Consider the following 21,783-nt stretch of genomic DNA (forward strand, 5'->3'; position numbering starts at 1 on the left):
ATTCCAAAAAATGTACAGAATACTGCTTGTTCCTGTATATGAAAAAGACTAAACAAGACACTATTTAAAAAAAAACAGCAATTCAGGTTTGGAAAGCAGGATTATATAAATTGGTGAATTATTATCCTAACAAAAGAGGCATTAAAACAGCAACTTAACCAAACTTGCAGGTTCATGTGGGTCTTTCTCAAGTGATATTGATTTATTAAAGATGGGAAAAATGCAGTATTACAAATCCTATGACAATAGCCTTTATAGGCAAAATTGCATTTTAAACTTTGAGCAAAATTGTATTTCTCCCTGTTGCAGGAGAAATGCACTTAAATATTTCGTCAACTTTTAAAATATCGCCAATTTTATCACTAATCAGTAGTAATCTCAAGCACTGCAGAGTGCTTATATGTGCAACTATAATATGGTTTCCGCAGAGTCAAGCAACTCCAAGCTAGCCCTCAAACCTGTATGAAGTCATATTTCCTGCTGCTTGTAACGGAGCAGCTCCATGACATTTCTCATTCTAGACTTCACCATAATGGAGACCCTCTCTGATACATAAATAGGTTAATGTTAAAATTGCCTTTTAGGAAAGATATTGAAATATTTGATTAGCACTATTTTCTTGTATTCAAAGCAGGGAGAATGCTTGTGAAAACAGATATTCCCTTTTCACTTTTTCATCTTCAGATTGTTTCCTTACCTTGACTGATGATTGCATTTGTATTGCCTACATTATCTGGCTTGCTAGTCAGGGCATTCACCATAACCTTCAACCTCTCCCGAAGGTTTGACATTTGACTGCTGTCATTCTGCTGAGGAAAGAACAAGTACAATATCAGCAATAATTGTTGAAGATGATCAGCAATTAACAGGCATGAAACATCATTATACTTGGAAGCTATATCAAGAATTCATGAAGTGTGGTGGTAAGTACTTCTAAGCAGAATGAATCTGGTAACGTGCAAAGAGACAGGATTAATTGATGACCTCGTAATAACAGCAACCCTAGGTAACAGTGATCATAACATGATTGAATTTTGTATTCTATTCAAGGGTAAAAAAGGTGTGCCGAAGACTTTTGTATAAGGACAATTATTAGGATATAGAGCCAGAGCTGGCCAAAGTGAACAGAGTAAGAAGTCTCACAACACCAGGTTAAAGTCCAACAGTTTTATTTTGTAGCACAAACTTTCGGAGTGTTACTCCTTCTTCAGGTGAGTGAGGAATTGTGTTCACAAACAGGGCATATATAGACACAAACTCAATTTACAAGATAAAGTGAACAGAGAAATTAGGTTATGGGATAAGTCAGTAAGTAGAATTGCAGCGGTGGACATTTAAGGAGGTATTGTGTAACACTCAGAAAAGACACATTCCAACGGGAAAAATAAACTCTAAGGGAAGGATGCCATGGCTAACTAAGGAAATTAAAAATAGTATCAAATTGAAAGAAAAATCATGCAATTCTGTGAAGATGAGTGGCAGGCTAGAAAATTGGACAGAATATAAAAACAAAAAATTGCTAAAATTCAGAGAAATTAGAGTACGAGAGAGAGCTAGCTAGAAATATAAAAAGATAGTACCTTCTACACATATTTAAAAAGGAAAAGACTAAATAAAGTGGATGATGGTCCTCTGCAGTGCGATACTGGGGAATAAATAATGGAAAATAAGGAAATGGTGATGAATTAACAGATATTTTACATCTGTCTTTACTGTAGAGGATACAGATAACATCCCAGAAGTGTTCATTAAGAGGTGAAAAGGAAGGGAGGAACTTAAAACAATTGCAATCACCAGGGAAAGAGTCCTGAAAAGATTATTAGAATTAAAACCTGACAAGTCCCCAGGTCCTGATGGTCTTCATCCTAGGGTCTTAAAAGGAGTGACTGTTAAGATAGCAGGTGCATTCGTTTTAATTTCCCAAAATTCCCTAGATTCAGGCAGGATTCCATCGAGTTGGAAATAGTGAATGTAATTACTTTATTTGAGATAGGAGGGAGACAGAAATCAGAAACTACATGCCAGCTTGCCTAACATTGGTTATAGGGAAAATGCTGGATTCTATTATTAAGGAGGTTACAGTGGGGCACATATCAATGCAATCAAGCAGAGTCAACATGGTTTTATGAAAAGGAAATCCTGAGGAAACTTGACAGGATCAATGCTAGAAAGCAGCTTCCCCTTGTCGGAGAGACTAGAGCTGGGGACACAATTTAAAACGGAGATGAGGAGACACATTTTCTCTCAGAGAGTTGAGAGTCCATGGAACACTCTTTCCAAGAGAACAGTGGAGGCAGGGTCATTGAATATTTTAAGGTTCTAATTTGTAGTTCATATCAGTGCCAAATAAACATATCATATTTTTCCAAGTTAAACGAGTCTTAAAATGCACTCGTGTTAGAACTCTAGTATCCAAAATAAGTTTCTCTCTCATTATCAAACTCATTAAAATCAGATACGCTCTGGACTATATTGTCAGTTATGAAGTATACTCGAGGCATAAATAAAAGGCAAAAAGGATACGGGGTGACAAGTTGGAGAAACTGGAGAAATTGAATAAACCTTGCACTAATTTTCATTATCTTCAGAATAAAAAGTACACAGCTGAAAGAAACAGACTCCAAATATTATGGCGAGGGAGCACAGGAAGAACAGTTCTGGGGAAAAATCTGCAAAAACCCTTGCAGTCTCAAAACATTTGACTGCAACATTACTTCTATTTTCTTCCCCCAGCTGATAGCCAAAAGGGCTGATCAGCTAGGTCCAGGTAGTAATTGGCTGGAGGTTTACAAGAAGGGCCATGGGGTGCATTCCTGCTTCTTCTAACTCATAAGCAGTGTTATGAAAAGCACATAGCTGCTTGATTCGCCTGCTCTTGCCTCCATTTAACTGTCAGACAGTACTAATTTAAACTAGGCTCTCAAATGCATTGAGGAGTTTGATTTAAATATCATAATTAACTGAGTCCCACTATTAAGATGTGGGGCAAAGAGTGGGATATAGATATGCAATGCAGCATGACACCATAAAACTGACAGCATTCATATGTTGCTGATTGAAGTTGCATTACTCATTTTTGAATTTTACATCTCCAAACGGTTGTGGGGTGTGAATGGTGAGTGTTGATATTAACCCAAGAAATTTTAATCTTACTATTAATCAATTCGGGAATAATCATTCATGGTCTTTTCTAATGAGCTTGTACATAGCTATGTAACATTTGTTGCTAACTTAAGCATTTATTCCACATTAGCTAAAACCTCTTCCAAAGACACATCTGGGTCACAATGGTGACCCTCCAGGAAAGCAGAGCTCAACCTGAAAGAGCATCAGAATTGACTACACTTTCAGCTTTAGAAAGCTTTTTTCACATGGCTACACCGCAACTAGCAAGCATTTGCGAAACAAATACTTCCACAGTGCAAAAAAACTGCACTGCACTCAATTATATTGCAGGGATGAGAGTGGCCAAAGGCGAAAGGATGTGAAAATTAATGGCTGAAAACTAAAAGGTATGAAAATTGTTTGTGACAAGAAATCACGTACAGATTATAGCACAAAGCGACAGTCACTGCAGTGAGTGTGGCTGGCAAGTTACAGCACTTTTTACCATCCATTGTCTCCTGTGAACAAATATAAAAGAGGAAGAAATTCATTGGAAAGGATTTAATGTTTCGGTTGGATTATTGGTGTGTCAGCTGTAGTTTGCAAACTAGTCTGAAAGCCAACCCAAGAGGGGGGTTTTGGAAGGAAAAAGTTATTTTTTAAAAATAAAATAAGCTGCCAGTGTGAAAATTAGCAATATTGTCTGTTGCCCACTTCCTCTCTCATCTTGAGGCCTCCTCCTTCTTCCACCTGCCTCCGCCCCCCTCAATTTCAACTCTCCTTTCTTCTTTTCTCAGTGTCCCTCCCCCCACCCCCACATGTCCCTCTCAGTCACAATCAGAGCTCTTTAGCTGCATTGAATCTGCCCTTTCTTTCATGTTAAAATAGGGAGGTTGTTGTAACTTGGAGAGAAGTGAAGGTGGGGAAGGGTCTGTTAATTATAAATAATTTTAAAAAGGAACTTTGTGTATATTCCCCTGTGGCTTTCAGAAACGGTCTCTCCTCCCCACCCACTCACCTTTCCCCACTCCACGAATAAAGAGCACGACTCAAGGGATTGCAAAAAATAAATACTCCCAAGGTTGTAAAAAGAGTGTCAATTGTCAATGACTCAAGTTTTGATGCTCTGCTCAGAATCTTTTAGATGTGCTAACCGCTGTGCCAGTGTGCTGTTTCCTGCAGATGCTCCGGCTTCCTCCCACAGTCCAAAGATGTGCGGATTAGGTGCACTGGCCGTGCTAAATTGCCCCTTAGTGTCCAGGAATGCATAGGTTAGAGGGATTAGCGGGGTAAATACGAGGTTATGGGCCCAGGTGGGATTGTTGTTGGTGTAGACTCGATAGGCCGAATGGTCTCCTTCAGCACTGTTGGGATTCTAAGATTTTGCCTCTCCCACACTCGCTGCTCCTCCAATCATAGCTCTGCAATCAATTCCCACTCTCTTCGACTGACAGCAGAGTTGCAACTACTCTTACAACCCAGTAATCTTGGACTAGCCCTGAAGGTCGGAACATGGATTTAAAATGACAGATTTCCAACTTGCTAATATCAAAAATGTCAAATAGTGGAAATTTTTCAATCCTGATATTGGCCTATTATACCATTTTGTACTATGGAAAATCAGCACCTTGTCCATCTATGAAGAATGAAGTAACGATTGAATGGACACTGTATTCTGGGCAAAGACCCTCAATATTCTTATTGAGAAGCTCTATTCCAGTAAAAATGAAGCATCATACTTTTAGAAATTAACCTTCAGAGGAAAGTTCTAAAGCACCACAAAAGATGAAAATGGTAGATTAAAGAGAGTCACATAGATTAGCTAAGATTATAGCAAAAGTTTAAAAAGGAAGTACATGACAAAATGAGGGCGAACAATAAAGGAAGCGAATGCAGGAAGTATATTTTGGATGTGATTGGGAAGAAAAGAACTACTAAAAGGGGCATGAAAATATAAAAGAAATAGACTTCAGTTTTTATAAGCATATAACAAAGTAGGAGAATAAGTTGAAAAAGATTAGATTCATAAACAGATGAGGGGATAATTTAGTTCAGAAGGCCAGATGAGATATTAATGATCTATGTTGCAGCAGTTTTTACAAATGAGAAGGTATGTAAACCTGAGCATTTTTAACAACTTTTAAGTTTAGACAAGGAGTCAAAAAGGAAAAAATAGAGATGAAAGAGCACATGTTTTGATCATATGCACATGTTGACAGAAGTCAGAGGAGAGAAATCAAAACCTCCCAAATTGTTTCAACCCATTTTAGATGTGCAACACAGACCAACTGATCAAGAAGTGTTACGACTCTATTCAAAAATGAAGAAACAACCCAATTATTATAGATTCTTTCATTTGTGGACAAAATCTATATCATCCACAATTTAATCAAATTACTGTGCATTTAGACTTACATGGAATAATCAAGATAAGCCAGTATGGATTCCATTTAAGAAAAAAGGTTAAGCAATCGATGAAGACCAAACACATAGGGGTTCACAGCTGGTTAGCAGAATGAGAAAATTGGTGGCACATGCAATTTAGTGCAGAGATTGTGAGAAGTGATTTTTGCACATAGTATGGGAGACTTCAGTCTTGCACATCAATCCTTAGTGGTGTTTTCAAATATTCATCCTCTTTTGGATGCTGGTTTCCATGATCCTAATTTGGCCAGTCGCAAAGAACGAGAGCTGCCAGAACTATTCTCCAGAAGATTTTTTTTAAGACCCTGAATTTTCTTGCAAAACTGCAACATTACTATCCACAAAAGATGGGTTATTTGGCAGAAAAAGGCTTTTCTAGTGTCAACAGATGTGCACAAATTAACATTTCTATTTTGCACAAGGAATTTAAATCCATTCAGATCCAAATCAAATAAGGCATGCAGATTTTATGGATTAGTGCAGGACTACAACAGCAGAGCACTTTGGGAAATCAGCTCCAGAGATCATTAGAGAATAGCATGGAGCACACATTTCCTTATCCAAATTGCTAATCAGCACCACCGTCACACAAAATTCTGCACCAAGAACTTTGATTCATAATATTGATCCCAAATTCACATTCAGTAGCTTTCTCCACATGTATCAGTTAGATATCATCAATGCACACTATGATTTTTCTGAAACCCTAAACATCAGATCAAACTTCTGCTTGATAGTTCAGTAACCGAGCTAATTGTGATGTTGCAACCTAAAGCTTAGCCCCACATTGAACAATTCAAGTGTAGATATAGAAATAAACCAACATACTAAACAGAACCCAATTAATTGGTATACTAGCTTTGAAATTTTACATTACTAAAAATGCTCTGTAACTTTAAAATACTGACTGCAATCATTTTTTTGGGTTAGCATTTAAGTTCAGTTATTTTTCTTCTAAGCAAATTCTTTGACTTTTCAAATTCAGACATATTTGAGAGGCACAGGTGGTGCAATAAATCTGGTTTCATTTTGCATTTGACCTTCAGCATAGCTATCTGAGAGCTAACAGCCTCATGCTGCTGGGCAAGCAATAAATGTCAACTGGATATAGTTGAGAAGCCTTTGTGGAAACAACTATTGGCAGTAATTCCCCCTTATGAGGTACAAGTGTTCTAATTAGCATACCCACAAGCAGCATAGTTTGACATTTCCAAAGTCTACTAAGTGTATTTGTTCTTCTGGCTCATTATACTTTTATAATAAATTGATGCTGAAAAAGACACCTTAAATAGCTTTCATAAATGTCAAGTTACCTAACATAAGAACTAGGAGCAGGAGTAGGCCATTTGGCCCCTCGAGCCTACTCCGCCATTCAATAAGATCATGGCTGATCTTTTTGTGGATTCAGTTCCACTTACCCTCCCACTCACCAAAACCCTTAATTTCTTTACTGTTCAAAAATCTATCTTTGCCTTAAAAATATTCAACGAGATAGCCTCAACTGCTTCACTGGACAGGGAATTCCACAGATTCACAACCCTTTGGGTAAAGTAGTTCCTCCTCAACTCAGTCCTAAATCTGCTATGCCTTATTTTGAGGCTATGCCCCCACCCCCCTCCCCTAGTTCTGGTTTCACCCGCCAGTGAAAACACTCTCTTATCTATTCCCTTCATAATATTATGTGTTTCTATAAGATCCCCCCTCATTCTTCTAAATTCCAATTGAGCATAGTCATCTATGAGTATAGTCCGAGTATACTCAGTCTCGCCTCATAAGCTGAAGTGGGAAATTTCTAATCAGTTAATAAGGTTTTAGACAGAATACATGAAGACACTGACAGGACTACCAGTAAAGAGTTAAATGATTCTTGAAACAATTTAATAAGCTAATGAGACAAATAGTTCACACATATGTGGATGCAGTAAGAGAATTAAACAATTATAATTTTAAAACATATATACTGATATTATATAAAAGCAAATTACTGTGGATGGTGGAATCTGAAACCAAAAGAGAAAATGCTGGAAAATCTCAGCAGGGCTTTGACAAAGGGTCATCTGGACTCGAAACATCAGCTCTTTTCTTTCCTTACAGATGCTGCCAGACCTGCTGAGATTTTCCAGCATTTTCTCTTTTGGTATACTGATATTATAATGTATTTTGAGTATTCTATGAATCATTGCTCACCTCAGCTGAAAGCAGGTTACTGTAAGGGATGATGGTAAAGGCAAACAGTTCAGAGCCAAAGGCCTGGGAACCAGGTAGTTAGCAAAAATTCGCATCAGGAAGTTGCTTATGAGGGAATACATCTTGGCAACATTAATGAATAAGTTTATTCATTGCCTAGACTTTGGATAAGGACGAGCCTGGACGCGGAATCACATTTATCCAATTTGACAATGATCCGGTGGGAATGTCCACTTTGATCCCTGTAGCAAGTGTCCGGGGTAACCAGGCAACAAAGAAGGGACTTTAGCCATGATGGGGGTTAGCATCCAGAATAAAAGGACGAATGAGATACTATACTGGATGGTAGAATGTAATTGGCGGAGGTGAAAGTCAGATTATTATTGATGTGAGTATATTAAATGTAATTGATTTTAAACTAATATAAGGCAGGAAACTATATTTGATCTATTTTTGATTGAATCTGATGTATACATCGGAGAGGTTCTGTCGCTCTCAGAGCTACTTGAGCCTTTTGGTGATCTCCTTGCAGCTGCTTGCTTTTGTTTTGAATAAATGTTATGTCTTTGTACTGAGATATCTGCCTTGTAAGTTTTGTATTGTCTATAATTAAGACAGTACCAGTCATCTTGATTTACCCCACAAAATAAGCCAATTCTCTCAACTCCAGAATCAACCTAGTGAATCTCCTCTGCACCCCCTCCAGTGCCAGTATATCCTTTCTCAAGTAAGGAGACCAAAACTGTACACAGTACTCCAGGTGTGGCCTCACCAACACCTTATACAGCTGCAACACAACCTCCCTGTTTTTAAACTCCATCCCTCTAGCAACGAAGGGCAAAATTCCATTCGCCACCTTAATTACCTGCTGCACCTGCAAACCAACTTTTTGAGATTCATGCACAAGGACACCAGGTCCCTCTGCATAGCAGCATGCTGAAATTTTTTATCATTTAAATAATAGTTCATTTTGCAGTTATTCCTATCAAAATGGATGACCTCACATTTACCAACATGGTACTCCATCTGCCAGACCCTTTCCGCTCACTTGAACTACCCATATCCCTTTGCAGATGTTTAGTGCCCTCTGCATACTTTGCTCTACCACGCATCTCAATGTCATCTACAAACTTTGACACACTTGGTTTCACAACTCTAAATCATCTATGTAAATTGTAAACCATTGCGGTCCCAACACTGATCCCTGAGGCACACCATTAGTCACTGATCACCAACCAGAAAAACACCCATTTATCTCCATTCTTTGCTTTCTGTTAGTTAACCAATCCACTATCCATGCTAATACATTACCCGTAACACTGTGCACCTTTATCTAATGCAGCAGCCTTTTGTGTGGCACCTTGTTGAACGCCTTCTGGAAATCCAGATACGCCACATCTACCGGTTCCCCATTGTCCACTACGCTCGTAGTGTCCTCAAAGAATTCCACTAAATTCAATGAGCCTTTCATGAACCCATGCTGTGTCTTCCCAATGGGACAATTGCTATCCAAATGTCTCGCTATTTCTTCCTTGATGATAGATTCAAGCATTTCCCCACTACAGAAGTTAAGCTAGCCGGCCTATAGTTACCCGCCTTTTGTCCACCTCCTTTTTTAAACAGTGATGTCACATTTGCTTTTTTCCAATCTGCTGGAACTGCCCCATAGTCCAGCAAATTTTGGTAAATTATGAGCGCATTTGTTATTTCCCCCGCCATCTCTTCTAGTAGCTTGGGATGCATTCCAATAGGGCCAGGAGATTTGTCTACCTTTAGCCCCATTAGCTTATCTAATACTGCTTCTTTAGTAATAATGATTGTTTCTAGGTCCTCACCTGCCATAGCCTCCTTGCTAAAAATTGATGACATGTTATTTGTGTCTTCCACTGTGAAGGCGGACACAAAATACCTGTTCAGTGCCTCAGCCATTTCCTCATTTCCCGTTATTAAATCACCTTTCTCATCCTCTAAAGTGCCAATGTTTACCATAGCCACTCTTTTTCTTTTTATATATTTGTAGAAACTTTTGCTATCTGTTTTTATATTCTGAGCAAGTATACTCTCATAGTCTCTTTTACTTTTCTTTATAGCTTCTTTCATGGATTTCTGTTGACCTTTAAAGATTTCCCAATCATCTAGTTTCCCACTAATCTTTGCCACTTTGTATGCATCTTCTTTCAATTTGATACCCTCCTCTATCTCCATGGCTGATTATCCCTTTCTCTACAGTCCTTCCTTATCACTGGTATATACTTTTGCTGAGCACTGTTCTTGCTAAAATGCATTCTTAGTATTTGGATTGTTTTGTAGCTAAAATGACTTCAAACAGCGATAATTTTAAGAAGTGGATAAGAGATAATAGCATGTTTTTTTTAATAAGTATAACAAAACTAAATTATTAGTTTTGTAAGCAGATCAAAAGAAGTTTGATTTGGGCCATTCAGGGCTACGGTTTATTTGGTCGACAGAAATATCATTCAATTTTCGACAAATCCATTTTATTTTCAAAGTGCATCTCTGCAAAAAGCAATTTATGTTACCCATGTTTGGATTTTTAAAGAAATATTCTGATACCATCAATGTTGAAATTGTATTTGGGTGTTTTAAAAATTCTAATACCATTAGAGATATTCCAGGTTTCAAAAATTGGTCTCGTGTGGTGTAAATTTTAGTATCAGCATGAATAGAAATTCTCATTGGTGATGTTACCTGTACTTCTGAACTTAGGAACTATTGAGCATTTAACACAAAATAAAATTAATAATTGTCAGCTGCAAAGTCGATCAAAGTCATATATAGAGGCACAGCAAACTCACTCAACATTTTTGGGGGCACAGACAAATAAAGTTCATCCAGTATCCTTCTGAATAATGGACAAATATAAAATTTAAAGCAATAAATATGCTTTGGTAATTACATATTCCACATGATCTTGCTCACCTACAGAATTTTGTGTCTTAATCATCCTCATGCATCTTTTATTGGGAAGCCCAAGTCTCTCCTGAAAGCTCGAGTTTGATATCCTTCCCAGAACTATTACTTTCTCTAATTAAAACCATACATCTGGCTTTTCCCCCAATATGTTCTGAATTAATGAATGAGAAACTGGGCAGGGAGTCTTTTAGATGTGCCATTTATCTTGGCTGGTTCTCATCATCTGTGGGTTCCACCAATGCAATGCTTTATACCCAAATGGTAAAAGAGAAAAATCTCAACCTACAGTTTGAAATTAATGAGCAATCTACAGAGGACTTCGAAAAAAATCCCAAAACACATTTCACTTGACAATTGATCGTTGCCGCCTTAATAGGATGCCCGAGCAGAATAATGCATTGCATTTACATAATACCAGAATATCATTCAACTTACTGTAAATAATACCACAGGAGATTGCCTAGTTATCCATGGAAAAATAAGTATAGGGGGCAATACCGGGAGACAATTTTGCGGGTTTCCCACTGGGTGCCACGGCCTCCACGAGTCTCCCAGCCTAAGATTTCCAGCATAATCAGCTCCACGCGGGAAATTGACATGGAGCGGATTACAATATGGAAATCAGCATTTCCATTTCATTAGTGGTACAATCTGCTTTCCACTCAGGCAATGTTTAAAAATACACTGAACAGACAAAATGGAAGACTGAGTTTGACCTTTTTTTAAAAAGTGGATATGTAAAATCAGTCACTAGCATCTTCTAGCCCCGCTTTCCCCCCCCCCCAACCCCCAAAAGGAGTGGTTCACTCCAACAGGGTTTACTAGGGCGGCACAGTGGTTAGCACTGCTGCATCACAGCGTCAGGGACCCAAGTTCAATTCCGGCCTCGGGTCACTGCCTGTGTGGAGTTTGCACGTTCTCCTCGTGTCTGCGTGGGTTTCCTCCGGGTGCTCCGGTTTCCTCCCACAGTCCAAAGATGTGCGGGTTAGGTTGATTAGCCATGCTAAATGGACCCTCGTCAAGAGGATTAGCAGGGTAAATGTGCAGAGTTATAGGGATAGAGCCTGGGTGACATTGTGGTCGGTACAGACTCGATGGGCTGAATAGCCTCCTTCTGTACTGTAGGAATTCTATGATTCGATGGTACTGCTACCACTTCTCCCCACTAACAGGCTGACTATGCTGGAAGGAAGAGATGCCATTGAGGGCCCTCCTCCAGGAGATATGCGGTGAGGGGAGGGGGGGGGGGGCGCACCTTGGGCAATGCCAGTTTGGCACCCTGACACTGCTCAAGAGACAAACTAGCACTACCAAAGGGGCACCTTGGCACTGCTCGCCAGGCATATGGGGGCTGACCCAGAGAGGTCCAGAAGGCCTGTGATTGGGGGTGGGGGTTTTAGAAGGCCAGCGGATCTGGAGGTCGGGGCCACTGCGCATGCGTTGATCTCTGTTCTAATAGATCAGCACATGTGCAGTGGCCCGCTCAGTGCTATGCTGCCACCCTCTTGGGCAAAAATAGCCCCCCCCCCCCCCCCCCCACAGATTTCCAGAGTAAATCACGCTAGGGCACTCTTATGCACAGAGTGTCGGAGATTCATTTTGGAAATCACACAAAAAAAAAGTGGGATTTACTCCCATTTTCCCAAATTGGGAACTTTGAATTTTTCTGGGAGACTCCCAGCCATTGTATGTATTCAATAGATTCTAAACATCACAGAGGATTAAAAAGCCACTCAATTTTGCTGAGACAATATTCAGATCACCAGGTGATTTCTAATTTCCTGCTCCAAACATTATCTCCAATTAATCCAAGCGCCTCAAGTAACCGGTGAACTTAAAGAAAAGGTCAGATTAGCATTAAACATTACAACTGCACTCTAGAACATAGATCGAGAGAGAGCAGCCTGCATTCATAGGGTCATACTATCACCAAGGAAAAGTTCTGGGGAAACTGAAAGGTCTGAAGATGGATAAATCACCTGCACCGGAGGGACTACACCCCAGGGTTCTGAAAGAGATAGCTGAGGAAATTGTGGAGGCATTGGTGGCGATCTTTCAGGAATCACTGGAGGCAGGGAGGGTACCAGAGGACTGGAAAATAGCTAATGTAACACCGCTGTTTAAGAAGGGAGGGAGGCAGCAGATGGGAAATTATAGGCTGGTCAGCTTGACTTCGGTCATTGGCAAGATTTTAGAGTCCATCATTAAAGATGAGATCGCAGAGTACTTGGAAGTGCATGATAAAGTTGGACTGAGGCAGCACGACTTTGTCAAGGGGAGGTCATGTCTGATAAATCTGTTAAGAGTTCTTTGAGGAGGTAACAAGGAAGTTAGATAAAGGAGGACCAGTGGGTGTGATTTATTTAGATTTCCAGAAGACCTTTGACAAGATGCCACATAGGAGACTGCGAAATAAGTGCCCATGGTGTTAAGGGTAAGATCCTGGCATGGCTAGAGGACTGGCTGAAGGCAGAGAGTGGGGGTCTCTTTCAGGATGGCAGCCGATGACTAGTGGTGTGCCTCAGGGGTCAGTGCTGGACCACAATTTTTCACAATATACATTAACGATTTGGAACTGAAGGCACTCTTGCTAAGTTTGCAGAGGATGATACAAAGATATGTAGAGGGACAGGTAGTACTGAGGAAGCAGTGGGGGCTCCAGAAGGACTTGGACAGGTTAGGAGAGTGGGCAAAGAAGTGGCAGATGGATTACAATGTGGAAAAGTGTGAGGTTATACACTTTGGAAGGAGGAATGGAGGCACAGACTATTTTCTAAATGGGGAAATGCTTAGGAAATCAGATACACAAAGGGACTTGGGAGCCATTGTTCAAGATTCTCTTAAGGTTAAAGTGCAGGTTCAGTCAGCAGTTAGGAAGGCAAATGCAATTTTAGCATTCATGTCGAGGGGGCTAGAATACAAGAGCAGGGATGTACTTCTGAAGTTGTATACGGCTCTGGTCAGATCCCATTTGGAGTATTGTGAGCAGTTTTGGGCTCCATACCCAAGGAAGGATGTGCTGGCCTTGGAAAGGAGGTTCACAAGAATGATCCCTGGAATGAAGAGCTTGTCATATAAGGAACGGTTGAGGACTCTGGGTCTGTACTCGGAGTTTAGAAGGATGAGGAAGGATCTTATTGAAACTTGCAGGATACTGCGAGGCCTGGATAGAGTGAATATGGAGAGGATGTTTCCACTAGTAGGAAAAACTAGAACCAGGGGGCACAACCTCAGGCTAAAGGGACGATCCTTTAATACAAAGAGGAGGAGGAATTTCTTTCTGTGGAACTCTTTGCCGCAGAAGGCTGTGGAGGCCAGGTCATTGAGTGTCTTTAAGACGGAGATAGATAGGTTCTTGATTAATAAGGGGATCAGGGGCTATGGGGAAAAGGCAGGAGAATGGGGATGAGAAAAATATCAGCCATGATTGAATGGCTGAGCATTCTTGATGGGCCAAGTGGCCTAATTATGCTCCTATGTCTTATGGTCTTATAATAACACAGGCAATCACCATTTGGCCGTAGCCTTACGATTCTACAGCAAGACCCAAGAGCCAATTAAATTGCTCGAGAGAAACACCCAAAAGGAATTTACTTACATTTAATCCTGAAGGTTTCTGTGCTTTGAATGCAATTAGTTGATCTGAACTGACTATTTCCTGAGAGTTATTCACCAGAGCCACCTGCAATTTGCAACAATAGGTGCATTAAAGCTTGAGCTACTGGTTTCAAGAATGAAGAGTGGCAAACTCATTGAATAGGCAGTAAAAGATTATCTAGCATGCAAGGTTGCCTTTTCAGTAGAGTATCTCATCACATCACTTCAAGTACAATCTGCTTTCCACTCTTAACTTAGGCAATGTTTAAAAATACACTAAACAGACAAAATGGAAGACTGAGTTGAGAGGTTTTTTTAAAATTGGATATTTAAAACCATTTCAGGCACTTCACTATTTATAAGGAAGTGCACTGCCCTTCTGCCCATTCATTCATGCCATCCTCTCCTAAATTAATCCAATGTTCTTCAAACCGACCACTTCATCCTCAACAATCTGTAAACATCAGCTCATCAAAATTCCCACCGCTCAAACTCTATCACACAAATGTCCCTGCTCCTGTCCCAATGCATACTTCCTTTTTAAAAGCACCTATACAGGGTCTTCCCAGCAAACCTTTTCCAGCCTGCAGTACCCCACATTCCAATTTTTGATCATCCAAATCCAGCCTCTTGCTCATCAGACCTCCATTTACCTCATCTTTAGTTCAATCACCTAGGTCCCACTCTCAACCTTTTCCCCTCCCATTCCATCCTTTTAAGCCCTTTCTCTTTGACCAAGATCTTAAACACATTGTCCTCTTTTTTATGCCATTGAAGCACCTTGATAAACACTTTTGATGTAGTCAAGTGTATGTACAGCAAATGTGAGTTGCTGTCCATTAGAGTTTTAAATTTATTTGAACATTTATTACAAGTATTAAAATAGGGGCATAGTTGGGAATATTAAAATACAAAACAGGTTAAATTTAGACACCGTTCCATTCTAAAATTCCAAACATCTCAAAAAAAAGAGATGGAAGAAAAATGCTACCAACATGATAAAACACTCAATTACTTTACACACAAGAACAGCACTATTGGATGGGCCAAATGGCCTCTTCTGCACTGTGGGGATTCTATGATTCTATAAAAATTAACTTAGAACTTTACATTAACAAATTGTCTAAAAATAACCTTAAAAAGAATCAATTCTCATGCATTAAATCAGAAATATAAATAATTGTTCCTTTCATCTGAGTGATGAAATGAACAAAAATAATTCAATTTATTCAAAGGGCTCCTACTCCAATGGTTTCAGGTGCTGGGCAAGCCCGAGATAGTTAAACGGTCTCTGATCTTGACAACAACATTTACCCTGTATATTTGCTATTAATTTAGGGAGGTTGAATGCTAATTCTTAAAAAAAGAGGCAGTGGTTCTCTTGTCCATACCACTTCTAATCAAATGTCATTCTTCAAGCAAAAAACCTTTGTAAATTGGATATATTCAATGGAAGCTGTTCAAAATACTGCACAATTTCAATCAGCAAACTACACTCTTGTTGACAAGTTGAAGCTACTAAATGGTTGCTGATCAAAGCATATTTGAGCATAGTAAGTTTTAACCTGCATCCGAATTAAGATGGTGCTAACATCTACAAAAAAAAAGTATTCAACTCATTGTTGCAATAATCATCTTGATGTTTACAAACCTGGCACAATAACAGGTAAGGTGCACAAACGGTTTGACTAACTACAACTTGAAATTCAAGTCAAATTTCCCAACAGCTCTCTCGCTGTTTGTGGGTTATTTTGCCTTACATTTGGTCTGCAAGCATTGTTTCGAGTCTATTTTCTATACTAAAGGAATTATGGGACACTGAAGAAAAACAATTAGTATTATGCACTACTGTAAGTTTACATTTATAAAATATTAAAAGAAGCAAACCACTGGTCTTCTATAAATCAACTAAGACATGAGTGATGGCTCAAAAAATTACAAATACATTTTATTTAGTGAGTTCACCTCCAACATAACATTGAAAAGGCCCCATCACAGTCCCATGAATTCTGGAGATCTCCCATCACTAATTCCCCGAAAGTTAACTAGATGAAAAATGAAAACTCATATTTATTGCCATAATACTGAGGGCAGTAGTTCAGCCTCATGAATCGATCATCTGAAACTCCACAATCTTTGTCCCTTGAACCAAATTTGATATTTATTAATAAATTATATATGGTGGGTCCAAAACAAAGGAAATTTTATGATTCAGATTTTTCCTCCGTTTCTACCTATGATTTTTTAATACATGCGTTCTCACATTCAAAAGGCATGAATCACAATACAAATGATCCACAACTCAAGTTATTATTTCAAATCAAAATGGTTACACTTACCACAGTTCCATTTACACTTTCGATTTTAGTCGTATTACTGGCAATTAATAAATTGCTCTCCAGTAAGGTAACTCTCTGGTTGAGATTATTAACTTCTAAATCTATGTGGTGCAGCTTTTGGTCATTGTGTGTATGATAAATTGTGAGGGTGGCATTCACATCATCTACTTCATCATGCAGTTCTAAGATATCCTGAAACATATAAGAATAAGAAACGTGATCAAAGAGTTACTGAACAGTGCATTAATAAAAGTATTGCTTTAACCAGATTTCACTTACACGAAAGTCTACATTTTGTAGGTTGGCACTATCACTCTGTTCTCATTAGCATACCAAGTCCTGGAGTGCTTCCTGCTAAAAAGATCGCTGAAACTCTCCAAAATTATCTGCTGTGAAAAACCCTACAACTAATCATCTCCATGATCAGCAGCTGACAGATGTGTGCACCTTGGAAGGTCAAATCAGCCGCCCATGGATAGTCAACAGATTTCCATGTAGATCAGTCCTGGCACCGTCTCTATTCAATATATATTTACGTACACATACACCAGTGGCCTCCCTCCCACAGAGTCACTGCTCTTTGCATTTGGTGACAACTAAGCCCTGGCTTTCCAGGCTAAAGAACTTTGGAACATTGAGAAAACTTACTGAAAAGCTACATTCTCTGGAAACCTACCTCAATAAATGAAGACATCAACCCAACACTGCCAAAACTATCATTTCAACCTTCCACCTGGCCAAGGAAGAACTAAATGTCCAGTTGACCATTCACCCACAATACAATGGCAAAATATCTTGGCATCACTCTTGACCGTAAAATGGCCAACTGACAACACTTCCAAAACATTGGAGCCAATGTCAAGACAAAAGTAGTTTCATATAGAAACTAGCAGATACCATCTACAGAGCCAATATACACTGCTGCATTTGCCCTGGTCTACCCAACTGCAGCATACTGCTGCTCAACCTAGTTCAGGAGCAACCACACAAAAGTGGTAGTTTCAACTTTTCATGGTAAATCTGGACAACCTTCAACTGCAGAAGAAAATGCCAGGAAAGAGGTGGCCACTTGCTCCATAGGTGGAACATGACAAACAGTTCAAATTGTGACCTTGGCCATCCAAGTCATACCATCGCTCAGATATTGAACTTCTGCCCTGAGAGATCCATTCCTGGTGGCATAACAACATTCACTCTGCATCAGCTGAAGTCAGTGAATGGATTGTTGATGTAGATATCAAACAATATGGTTTCTCCAGCCATATGAATGAAGGAACCTTTTGGAAACCATCACTTTGTGAGATTTGCCTTGAGAACTTATTGCTTCAAGAGAATGGAAGATAACTTCAGATAGAACACCTTTATTTACCACAGGTGAAAGTATAAATCATAGAAATCATAGAAACCCTACAGTACAGAAAGAGGCCATTCAGCCCATCGAGTCTGCACCGACCACAATCCCACCCAGGCCCTACTCCCATATCCCTACATATTTACCCACTGATCCCTCTAACCTACGCATCTCAGGACACTAAGGGAATTTTTTTTAGCATGGCCAATCAACCTAACCCGCACATCTTTGGACTGTGGGAGGAAACCGGAGCACCCGGAGGAAACCCATGCAGACACGAGGAGAATGTGCAAACTCCACACAGACAGTGACCCAAGCCGGGAATTGAACCCAGGTCCCTGGAGCTGTGAAGCAGCAGTGCTAACCACTGTGCTACTGTGCCGCCCCACGTAGCACATGATTGACTTAAAGATGTTTCATCTTTTTCAGGCAATTCCTCAGTCTTTCTACTCTTTAAACAATTTGTAAGCAATTTAAGGAAGCGAGAAACAATTACAAAATACTTTACTTATATTACTGAACAGGCTGGTCTTTGCATTAAGGGAGGCCTCTTCAAATCATCAAAGCTTTTGAACATTTGTACTTGTGAATATTGATGCATACATCAGGCCCAATTTTTGCCCACATTGTTCATTTAAAAATCACAAAAAACTTCAGAACAAGGATTATGGAAATGGTATGGGAAAGGAGCACTGAGGTAGGTGATCAGCGATGGTCTAATTGAATGGCAGAACAGGCTCCAATGGCTAAATGGTATCCTCTTGTTCCTATGAAGTGCCAACTGCAGGTCAAGATTTGTTTCATATGAATAAATGTCAGTGAACCTGATGTAGAACTAATTTCAAACTGCAAATTTTAAGCAAAAATGTAGAGTTTTCTGCTGTACACAACAGCATTATGATTTGAGGAAAATAGGAGTTTGAAAGGCTTAGGAGATTGGACGACTGTTACAACTGGTAATTAAAAGCAATCTTCCAATACAACGAAGTATAGTCTATGCTGCAACATTGACTGGAAGACACAAGTCACATCTTCCTAGAAAAGGTGATAACATTGCACAGAATTGTTAATGTCGCAAACCAGCCAGTGTGTAAAACTCAGGGTTAGAGTGAGATACCGAGCTGTGAATCTCCAGAACTTGCTGCATCGCCCTCTTGTTTGTCTCTCTCAAAACAGCATCGCTCATTTTCAAAATCTTATTGGATTTGCACAATAATTGTCCAATAAAGGTTCATATTTAATAAACTAATTGTTTAGTAACATGATTATTGATGTTTTGTCGTATTCTCAACAATTTAAACTGTGGAGTTTTGTTCCTGCACATAAAGATTTTAAACAATTCAAATTTATATTTTTTCTTACTTTAGTCTTCCTCTCAAAATCCTCGTCGTCTTCTCAGCACCCAATTACTCATTCATCCCCCTGCTCTCATTTCTAGGTTGTTTTCAATCCTTAAATCTCATCAGTAATGCAGTGATACTGGTGGGCTTGATCAGCAAGATCCTAGATGCCTGCTACCCTCACAATACCATTGTCAGACTGCACTTCAGGCAAGCTACAAAGCAAATAGTTTGAGCGGAAAATTGCAGGTAAAACTGGCAGTGCACACTGCAAGTTGCCCCACTTCATCAGTGTTTTCAGCTTGCTCATTGGTCTTTCTATTCTATGGTTACAACAATTTTGCCCTAATCTGTAGAATAGATTCCTTTCAATAGCCTAAAACGCAAATTATTGCATTTGCAAAATTAAAATAAGTTGACTGTGAAAAGGCAAGGTCTGGACATTAAAAGATTGCCAAATGTGTACCATTCAGCACAGACAGATGGGAAGAGTAGCTTTTTTGCAACTTCTGGGATCTACAAGACTACCAATCTGCTACAGAAAACTATTTGCATACAAAACTGTGTCAACTAACACATACTTTTTAAAAACATGGTTTCTTAAATTAAACAATCACTATCTTTTTGTTAGTTTATTGTATAGCAAGATAGAGAAATCTAAGAAATATGGAAAAAAGGCAGGTGTATGGAGTTAGGTCACATTCGTCATGATCTCACTGAATAGTGGAACAGGCTCAACAGCCTACTCCTGTTCTTATGTTAAAGAACATTTAGCTCTGCTAAAACACAGGACAGTAAGATGAAAAGAAGCCAAACTGTAAATAACCGAAGTTGGCTCAAACAAATATAGAATGGAGTTGAGACAAGGTTAGAAAAGCCAAAGTAAAAATGCAAAGGAGACCTCAGATGCATCAGACGAGATCACACTGAGTAGCAAATACAAAATGTTGAGAAAGGTGCACTTAAATTGATCTCTCATGCAGCAAAGCATTTGGACCCTGCAAAACGGTGCGAGAAAACTTGAATTAACCAACACCTCATCTGCTTTAGTTGCATTGAAAACTGCCATAGGAGGAGCAGACAAATGTTTGGGTGATGAAAGAAATTCCAATAAAATAGATCCTCTAAAAAGGAGGCAAAAACATGCTTGATGTTGGGTTTGTGTCATACAAGGCTCAAATGGCAATGGTGCAGTTAGTCTGAACAGAAGAGAACATAAAAGGTCTCTGCCTGTGGTATTGCAAAGCCACGGGCCACAGGTACAGGTTGCAGGGGAGGTACCCTTTTGTTTTGGGTTTATCTTTGATTTTTCACAGAACATATAGTTTTAGCTCTAGAGCTTGAAAGCAAGAGAAAAGGCTGCCAGGAGCTGGAGGCCACGAAGCAAGAAGGCAGTGAAGCCCATTCTTGAGCTGGGGTGCCCACAGTTGTGGGGTGCTTAAGGAGAGTTAGAGAGTCCAAGAAATCCCATACCTTGAAGAATAGCAGGAGCACTGAGGAGAATCAAAGTGGATTCCTCAGAATTGTGTCACAGCTTCGTTTGGCCCTAGGAAAAGTAAATGAACCCTCAGGATCCTGTAAGGTAGGAGGAACTCTTGGGTGAAATAACAGTAGAACAAGAAATGTACTGCAAGATTTTTGGACTCAAATAATAAATGTACCAAACATATAGTGCTAAGTAAGTAATACTTGTTTTGTTTAACTCCTGTATAGGAAGTGTTTTGGTTTAAAATGTGAAATTTTGGGGCATAATCCATTCAGTAAATAACTGGAAATTTGAATTTATCTTTAAAAGTTAAAAGGTCTCTCTCAAGATCATAATAGGTTATGAGCTTTCAATAAAACAGCATTCCCACCCACCCCCATTCCCCTATCCGAACAAAGAACAGTACAGCGCAGGAACAAGCCCTTCAACCCACCTAGCCTGCGCCGACATGTGACACCTTTCTAAACTAAAGACCTTTTGCCTCTAAACGGTCCGTATCCCTCTATTTACGTATCTGCCAAAATGTCTCTTAAATGCTGCTACTGTATCTGCTTCTACCTAATTCCTCTGGCAGCGCATTCCAGGCACTTGTCACCCTCTGGGTAAAAGACTTGCCCCTCCCATCTCCTTTAAACTTTTCCCCTTTCATCTTAAACCTCCGTCCCCTAATAGTTGACATTTCTACCCTGGGAAAAAGACTCTGACTATCCTTGCTATCCATGCCTCTCAATTTTATAAACTTCTATCAGGTTGCCGCTCATATATTGCACAAATATTTCCAGAAGGTTGCTGGATAAATATCAAGACCCTATCTTATTTTCTTGCTAACCAACCTGGGGCAATTAAAACCAACTGTAACACATTCCTCCCTGGTCTACATCAACTAACACAAAAACTAGAAAAATAAGATTAATTTGACACTTTGGCTGACAAACTTGTTAGTCATAGGAGTAAATCTTGCTAGTATATTTTGTTGATTATACTATTTGCATTAGCGTGCAACATCAGGAGAAATTGTGT

At 39.4% G+C, this 21,783-nt stretch overlaps 1 protein-coding gene across 2 annotated transcripts in view; it reads right to left on the bottom strand.

The window, feature by feature from the left end:
• Positions 1 to 21,783, bottom strand: part of efcab14 (EF-hand calcium binding domain 14) — an 87,495-nt gene that overhangs the window by 31,296 nt on the left and 34,416 nt on the right. Inside the window, exons 6-8 of one of the 2 annotated variants that reach the window (XM_078218477.1) lie at positions 16,587 to 16,778; positions 14,249 to 14,332; positions 698 to 809 (exon numbers count right to left, since the gene is read on the bottom strand). In XM_078218477.1, coding sequence (XP_078074603.1) covers positions 698 to 809; positions 14,249 to 14,332; positions 16,587 to 16,778 — 388 coding nt within the window. The remainder of the gene's footprint in view (positions 1 to 697; positions 810 to 14,248; positions 14,333 to 16,586; positions 16,779 to 21,783) is intronic. The other variant, XM_078218478.1, reaches the window with a different exon arrangement.

This window comes from Mustelus asterias, chromosome 8 (genome assembly GCF_964213995.1).
Source record: "Mustelus asterias chromosome 8, sMusAst1.hap1.1, whole genome shotgun sequence".
NCBI classification, from domain to species: Eukaryota; Metazoa; Chordata; class Chondrichthyes; order Carcharhiniformes; family Triakidae; genus Mustelus; species Mustelus asterias.